This window comes from Chelmon rostratus, chromosome 20 (assembly GCF_017976325.1).
Source record: "Chelmon rostratus isolate fCheRos1 chromosome 20, fCheRos1.pri, whole genome shotgun sequence".
NCBI classification, from domain to species: domain Eukaryota; kingdom Metazoa; phylum Chordata; class Actinopteri; order Chaetodontiformes; family Chaetodontidae; genus Chelmon; species Chelmon rostratus.
Window position 1 is genome coordinate 17,457,615 of NC_055677.1, and position 8,982 is coordinate 17,466,596.

The 8,982-nt window shown below is 38.8% G+C and overlaps 1 protein-coding gene across 1 annotated transcript; it reads left to right on the top strand.

Moving 5' to 3' along the window:
• The first annotated feature begins 12 nt into the window (after positions 1-12).
• LOC121624291 (proteasome maturation protein) lies at positions 13-3,090 on the top strand. The gene is made up of 7 exons (XM_041961945.1): positions 13-29; positions 112-214; positions 546-643; positions 1,637-1,697; positions 2,327-2,428; positions 2,716-2,809; positions 2,909-3,090. Exons 1-7 carry the CDS (start codon positions 13-15, stop codon positions 2,974-2,976), a joined length of 543 nt encoding a protein of 180 aa, XP_041817879.1. The 3' UTR covers positions 2,977-3,090.
• Positions 3,091-8,982: the final 5,892 nt, after the last annotated feature.

The following is an 8,982-nucleotide window of genomic DNA, read 5'->3' on the forward strand; positions in this document are numbered from 1 at the left end:
TTGTGATTGGGCATGGTGGACGGTGCGATGTTCATTATAAAGTGATTGTAAACAAACCAACTACACATATAGTGTACGAATATATGTTACAATGTCCTTTTCATTGTAAAGCCGATACACCGCTGGCATATACCGGACGTGTCGTCATGAAAACGCGACTCAACCGGATATTAAAGAGTATCGAAAGGAAAGTGGAAGAAACGGAATCACAATGGTACGGTTGTAGTCTTTTCTCACATTTTTTTTATTATAATCAATCCTATCGTGCCCATACTGTTTACCATGTCATTGTCGCTGTAGTTAACCGCATATTTATTTCGCCGCCTTGTGCCTTTCTCTTTTGTTTATCCTCTGAAATCCAGTAGTCGTGAATTTGATTAGTCACTCGAGCTAATGCGAGTTAGCGCTAAGCCAGAGGGTTCCTTAACATACTTGTTAGAGTGTTGGCGAAGCGATTTTAGCTTTTAGTGCTTGCAAACTGAGATGTGCTAACTAAATATCAGCAATTGTGAATGTTGATAAGTGTTCGTTTTTGTGTTTTACAGAACACTCGAGGACTCCGCTCTCAACTCAGAGACAGCGTACCTGTGGCCGGCTTATGTCCCCAGGGAGCTTATGGAGTGCAGGACTCTCTTCGTAGCGGGTGAGATACTGCCAAAATACAGTGAATGTCGTGTAACTTAATGCTATGTGTACAATTACCCACCCACAGTTACACACAAACAGTTACGGCTCGTATTAAAAACACACTTTTAGGTTCGATGTATATTTGGTGCTAATTTCACACGGACACTTGTCAAAACATGAGGAGCTGCTGTCACCGTTGGTGTTTCTGATGATAGCTTTAATAGTCCCACCACTTGAAAGCAAAATGCATGCAGGGCAGGAATTATACCACAGCCAAACAGCCAATGTGGTGGACGGCCGTCCTGCTCATAATAGAATAATATAATGTCAAAACTACATTTGATGTAGCAAATAAACAAACTCATGTTTCCCAGTGTCTCAGTCATCAGGTGGGCATCGTCAGTCGCACCATATTACTCCCACTCTGAAAACGTTAGTCGCTAACCTATTAGCTAACAATTAAAGTTGTGTGAGGAGCATTAACAGCAAAACACTGTATGGTGTAAGTATTAATACCTTCATGTTTTAAAGCTTACAAGCATATTGCTGCATAGTGTTAGCTAACTATGAATGTACATAGAGTCACCCTATTTTTTCCCTGATGCGACACAGGGAATTGTCACATCAGGGATGTTATGATTGCTGTTTAATTCTGCGTGTATTGTGTCTAGTGACAAGAAGAGACTAGTAGCCTTGCCTTGAGAAGTTTCTTATCAGTGTGTTTAATGTTTAACATTTAAAAAAGTGTTTTAAGTAATTTTGTGACTGCATTCTGTGGAAAAGGCAAACATTCAGGTTACAGTTTTAGCTGTTTTTCAATACACTGACTCCTGATTGTTGACCAGATACAGTTTTCTCTTCATAATATTGGTTTTGGCCATGATGCCCCAAAAAATCTGTATTTATCAAAGGCCAAAGTGGCCATGGCTTAAGAATGACTTAATTCCAGGCCTGTGCATGTACATGATGCTGATTTTCACCTTCTTTTTTTCCCTCTTTTGCCACACAGCTTTTCCAGTGTAAAGAATGAGCTCCTTCCAAGCCACCCATTGGAGCTGTCTGAAAAAAATGTGAGTAATCTTAATTGCAAGAGAAAAATAAATGGCCCAAATGTTAGAGCTCCTACACAGTTCACCAAGATTCGACCTTTTCTTTGGACTGTGTGGTTGTGCAGGGATTGTGCTTGATGGCACGTCCCCTGACCCATTATAGAGATTTGCCCATTTTCAACCTGTGCAGAGGATTAATAACTAATGTTTGCCATACATCTGTGAGTGAATATGAGCCATTTGGAAAAAAAAACACAAACTGTGGATCTTTTTAAAAGCTGATGTTTTGACATGTCAGTGTAGGAAAAGCACACGTGGAGCTCACAACACTAACAATGGTTCTGTTCCATTTTGGTGTCATAGGAAGCCACACAAGTTAGCCCAGTGAACTTAACGTAATTATGCAGCCATAAGTAATGACCCCTGTGTCTTTCCTACTGTGATATGTCAAAATTTACATTTTTACAATAAAAGAAAAATACCTTTGCTTTCATGTTGACTTACAGTCTTTACTGCTAACTCCACAACAGATAGACCTGTTTTATTTGTCTGGAGTGGACAACAAAATATCAAGTGAAAGTGTGATTACAGAAATAATAGTTTTTGTCCCTGTGGTACTGAACAGTTTTGTATGTTTGTGTGGTGTGCAGTTCCAGCTGAACAAGGACAAGATCAATTTCTCTACACTCAGGAACATCCAGGGTCTTCATGCTCCACTCAAATTGCAGATGGAGTACAGGGCAGCTAGACAGGTAACTGCATTTCTTTCTAATCCAAATGCTGAGCCCTAATCACCATCTTCCTTTCACTTCTCTCCTTTTTTACTCGGTTTAAAGTTTATTATTCATTTTTAAGTCATTTTCACCTCATTGTTAAACATCCTGCTATCACATACATGCAATGTCTTGTACAATATTCCGTTCTTTTATTTTCTTTAAGTATGACACCTGTGCATATATATTTTTATTCTGCTGCGACACATGTATATTTATCTAATGTGCAATAGAGCAAACACTTTATGTGTTCCTCCTCCTTCCAGATCCAGCGTCTGCCGTTCTTACAGAGTTCAAACCTGGCTCTGGATACGCTGCAAGGCAGCGACGAGGCCATCGGCTTTGAGGACATCCTGAACGGTGAGAACCGCATCCCCTCGCTTTTACAGAGTCGTTCACACAACTGCCTGAATGTGATATCTAACCACCACTCTGCGTCTGTGTCCTGTTACCATGCAGATCCAGCTCAGAGCGAAATGATGGGCGAGCCACACATGATGGTGGAATACAAACTGGGCCTGTTGTGAAAGAAGATGCGCACACGCACACACACAATACACACAAAACACAAGTACACACAAAGATTCATTCAGCATTCAGTACTGATTTTGTTTGAATTTCTAATAAACTTCATAACCTTCCTCATGATGTGGGCTCATTTGGCAAATTATTTAATTGTTGTACTTAAACTTGTGCTCATATCGTCATGTTGTGGCATCAAAGGCATCAAGAATAGCTGCCAGATTGGTGATAAATGTGTTCAAAACTTTTTTGGTCACAGCTATCAAAATAATATCACTATGTGGCATTATGGCACAAATGATTGATCAGGTGTTTAATGTCTTTGTACAACTACTCTTCATCACAGTTTGGGGTTAATTAATAGCTTTTCTTTCTGCTGTTTGATGCCACTTATGCTGCCTTATAACACTGCAGCACTGTAGCAAACGTGTTATCCTTTACCAAGTTTATAGTAATTGGCTGTTAATAGGTTACATGGATGATACCTATGGAGTGAATGCAGTGATCCACTGTTGTGTTTGCACTATTGATTGATATGATTTTTCACCAACTAATAGTTCATGTTCAACTTATGAGTCCATTACTGTGTTTAATCTGTGGCAAAACCCCCACGCCATATGTTGTTAAATGACTTAATAACCAGTGATTGATCATTTTGAAATAACGAGGCAGTTGGTTGAGTGTCCAGCTGAGATGTATCAGCGCATGCGCGGAGACGTACCCGGAGCGTTGCTATGGCATGGTTGCTAGGTTTTGTATACACGCGCGTCTTTTAAAACAATTCTATATTGAAGGTAAACAAAACTTCCAACGGTCAGAGAAAACTTCATCCAGCGACTTCATCGAGAAGACGACTCCAAACTAATATATTCATCAACACCTTCATTGCAGATAACGCACTTTCTTCATTAAAGATGTAAGATTTCTACACGTTTTAAACTACGTTTTTTCCAATATTAAATATTGCTATTGCTAATATTAGCAGTTTCAGTCGGCTATATATGAGTCCATTTTCACGGACATTTGACAGTTTTGAGCAAGTCTGAGTTACAGCTGCTTCCGTGAGTTGTTTTATATCACCCTCCTCTATTCATATAAAACAATATTGCATTTATTACTCTTTAAACTGTCAGACGAGCGTCGGTGAATCTGCTAATAAAACATTGCTAACATATTGTTCAATGTCATGATGATAAACTGTTGGAAATAGATGCAGGGTCACTTTTAAAGGCTTAACATGCTCACGACAAAAAAAAATATCACGCCTCAAATCATCTATTATTATGTAAGTGTGTGTGAATGATATGCTAATCTTGCATATTAAACTGTTAAAACATCCCGTTTTATGTTGCCCTGTCTCCAACACGATGAGCAACACTGTGAACCAATTTCTTTCTTTCTTTATTTTATTTGACTTTCTTCAGAAAAAGGGATGGCTTTAAGTTAATGCCTTGCCTTGAGAAACAGTTTCTATTCATTGGTTTATGATCAGAAATGATGTTTTAGGAGATGCGAACTACCCACTCTGTATGGGAACGTTATATTGACAATTTGTTGAAAGATGTCAGGTGAAAGTTTCGTGGCTAGAGTGAGATTAAGAAATTATAGTTTAAGTTTATGAATTCATCGTTTAGTTAAAACAAAAATTCATGCATTCATGCATTTTTGGGCCAAATACATATCAGATGCAACAGTTCATCTGGCCCATATGATGTGTATAACCTGACCCTCTTTTAATTTCATGATAAAAATGCTGATTTTGTGGATTGCAGAAGTCAACTGTCGGTCTGCTTTGAATCAGTTTTCACATATAGATCCTCACTAAATTTTCTGACACACAGCACAATCAGATATGCAGTCCTAAATATGATGATGTATTCTGTATATTCACACTTTATTTGCACTGGCCGTGTGCAGTAATAACACTGTGATACACTGGACCATTATTCTACTTTAGTACTTTTAATTCAACACTGCGATTCTTTGTCCCAGAAAGTCATTGTATAGTCATTGTAAAGTCATGGTTAAGTATAGTTCATGTGCAATAACTTGAATGATGTATTTCTCTGCCTTTAGATGGACCAGCGCTGCACGTGGTCACTGGCTGTCAGTGCCAACCCTGACCAGCCCATTGTGTCTCCAGCTACCTCCACCTCTAACACTGACAGTGAGTAAAACAAAACTGTTCTTCATTCAGTCCTTTTTTTCTCACTCCAGTAGCTGAAAATTATGAGGTTGTTGATGTAAACTAAACTTTCTATTTAATATTTGTGGTTGAAGCTGATGTGATTGTGACTCATTCTCAGTTAGACAAGGGCTAGGATCAGGCATCTGAACAGCATCCATTTAGCAGAAGACCCAAAGTATATTATATTAGTACAGTAGTCAGTGTACCACAGGGCATGACAACAACAACAAAAAAAGACTTTGCTCCAACCTTCAGAAGTGGTTTGCATGGAGCTAAAACATTTAAACAGGTTGAACTGAATAGATTGTTTACATTGAGTCAATAAACACAAATCTTTTTTTCGGTTGAGGCAATGAGAAATAATTGGTTTGCTCCATCTTCAGAAGATAGCTTGAGTGGAGATGCTTCAGTTTTTTTGAAGTTGAACCAATGTTTTATTTTTCTTCAGCGTACTCCACTACCTCCACGTCAGGCTCACAGAGGGAACAGTGGATCCTGGTGCCAACGGGTCATCCAACAAAGCTCCTCCTGAGAAAGCTGCCGCCCCGGAGCGAGAGCCCCTCAAAAAACCCTCAGGTACGTATACTCTTAAAAGAATACGCTCACTCAGCTTAAGAACACTGAGGTAGCAATTTGCATGGATCTTTTGTAACTCTAACTCAGCCATTATTGAGCAAACGCAAGACTTTTACTGTTACACTAACTCAGTTAGTTTATGACATCCAACATGATTTGTTTTGTCCTCTGCAAGCTTTATTAAGGTGAACCAACTTCATTTGATCAAATTTGACAATTTGTTGAATGAAGTCAGGCGAATATTCTGTGGCTTTTAATTTAACACTGTCATGATTTTCCCCCCACAAAGTCATTGTAAAGTCTTTGTAAAGCCATTGTAAAGTCATGGTAAAGTCATGGTTTAGTATAGTTCATGTGCAATAGCTTTAAAGGTGTATTTCTCTGCCTTTAGATGGACCAGCGCTGCACGTGGTCACTGGCTGTTAGTGCCAACCCTGACCAGCAAGGTGTGTCTCCAGCTACCTCCACCTCTGACAGTGAGTAAAACAAAACTGTTCTTCATTCAGTCCTTTTTTCTCACTCCAGTATCTTATATTAGTACAGTAGTCAGTGTACCACAGGGCATGACAAAAACATCAAAAAAAGACTTTGCTCCAACCTTCAGAAGTGGTTTGCATGGAGCTAAAACATTTAAACAGGTTGAACTGAATAGATTGTTTACATTGAGTCAATGAAGATATATTTTTTTTAATTTGAGGCAAAAAGAAATAATTGGTTTGCCCCATCTTCAGAAGGTAGCTTGCATGGAGATGAAAAATACAGTTTAAACTGAATGAATTGTTTACATCTTGTCAACGTCAAATATCTCATGTGATTGATTGCTTCAGTTTTTTGAAGTTTAACCAATGTTTTATTTTTCTTCAGCGTACTCCACTACCTCCACGTCAGGCTCACAGAGGGAACAGTGGATCCTGGTGCCAACGGGTCATCCAACAAAGCTCCTCCTGAGAAAGCTGCCGCCCCGGAGCCAGAGCCCCCCAAAAAACCCTCAGGTACGTATACTCTTAAAAGAATACGCTCACTCAGCTTAAAAACACTGAGGTAGCAATTTGCATGGATCTTTTGAAGTAACTCTAACTCAGCCATTATTGAGCAAACGCAAGACTTTTACTGTTACACTAACTCAGTTAGTTTATGACATCCAACATGATTTGTTTTGTCCTCTGCAAGCTTTATTAAGGTGAACCAACTTCATTTGATCAAATTTGACAATTTGTTGAATGAAGTCAGGCGAATATTCTGTGGCTTTTAATTTAACACTGTGATGATTTTCCCCCCACAAAGTCATTGTAAAGTCTTTGTAAAGCCATTGTAAAGTCATGGTAAAGTCATGGTTTAGTATAGTTCATGTGCAATAGCTTTAAAGGTGTATTTCTCTGCCTTTAGATGGACCAGCGCTGCACGTGGTCACTGGCTGTTAGTGCCAACCCTGACCAGCAAGGTGTGTCTCCAGCTACCTCCACCTCTGACAGTGAGTAAAACAAAACTGTTCTTCATTCAGTCCTTTTTTCTCACTCCAGTATCTTATATTAGTACAGTAGTCAGTGTACCACAGGGCATGACAAAAACAACAAAAAAAGACTTTGCTCCAACCTTCAGAAGTGGTTTGCATGGAGCTAAAACATTTAAACAGGTTGAACTGAATAGATTGTTTACATTGAGTCAATAAAGATATATTTTTTTTAAATTTGAGGCAAAAAGAAATAATTGGTTTGCCCCATCTTCAGAAGGTAGCTTGCATGGAGATGAAAAATACAGTTTAAACTGAATGAATTGTTTACATCTTGTCAACGTCAAATATCTCATGTGATTGATTGCTTCAGTTTTTTGAAGTTTAACCAATGTTTTATTTTTCTTCAGGCTCAGAGAAGGAACAGTGGATCCTGGTGCCAGGCGATCATCCAACAAAGCTCCGCCTGAGAAAGCGGCCGCATCGGAGCGAGAGCCCCCCAAAAACCCCTCAGGTACGTATACGATACACATATCAGATGGAACATTTCATCTGGCTGTTGTCTCCATATCTGTGCCCGTATGATGTGTACGACCTGACCCTATTTTCATTTGATAAGAAATAGTGTTCTGTATCTCAGTTAAGGTTTAGGAATTCATCAAATGAAAACATACTTTTTTGAAACCTCCCTCAGGTTTGTAAAAAACCTCGGTTGTGCCCCACCGTCCCTCAGCCAAGGTGGGTGACAAACTTGGCGAGGCTAATGAACGAGAGGAAAAAGCAGCAAGGCAATGGGGGTCTCAAGAGAGCTGCTGCACCTGAAGGTAAGTCTTCAGGTGAGTCACAAGTGAAGAGGTCTCGTTGAACAACTTGATTCTGTTTTTCTTTTATATAACACTGAAGTGTATTTCTTTTAATTGTATAAATTTCTCTGAATTGTATATATTTGAGTTTTTTGACGTGTGTGAATGTACTTAAATTGGATTTATTTGCACTGTTTAAACTGAATTCACTTGAATTGTTTGAACAACAAATTTGGAAGTGTGTGAATGTGCTTGAATTGGATTTATTTGCACTGTTTAAACTGAATTCACTTAAAATGTTTAAACAACAAATTTGGAAGTGTGTGAATGTACTTGAATTGGATTTATTTGCACTGTTTAAACTGAATTCACTTAAAATGTTTAAACAACAAATTTGGAAGTGTGTGAATGCACTTGAATTGGATTTATTTGCACTGTTTGAACTGAATTCACTTGAAATGTTTAAACAACAAATTTTGAAGTATGTGAATGTACTTGAATTGGATTTATTTGCACTGTTTAAACTGAATTCACTTGAAATGTTTAAACAACAAATTTTGAAGTATGTGAATGTACTTGAATTGGATTTATTTGCACTGTTTAAACTGAATTCACTTGAATTGTTTAAGCAACAAATTTTGAAGTGTGTGAATTTATGAGAATTATTTGTTGGCTGCTCCTCTTCTCTCATCTCCTCTTCTCTCTTTTCCTCTCCTCTGCTCCCCACTTTTCTCTTCTCCACTCCTCTCTAAAAAGTTATTTTCCGCTCTTCATCACTCCTCTCCTCTCTTCTTCTCTCCACTTCACTTCACTTCTCTCCTCTCCACTCCCCTGCTCTGGAGTGGAGAGGAGAAGAGTGGAGTCATTTAGGCAGTGATCAGCAAGTCATCTGTCTAACTTATGTGAAGTTTTTTACATTTCATTTCTTGCCATTCCTTGGCCTCTCCTCTCCTCTCCTTCACCTTTCCTTTCCTCCCCTCCCCTCTCCTCTCCT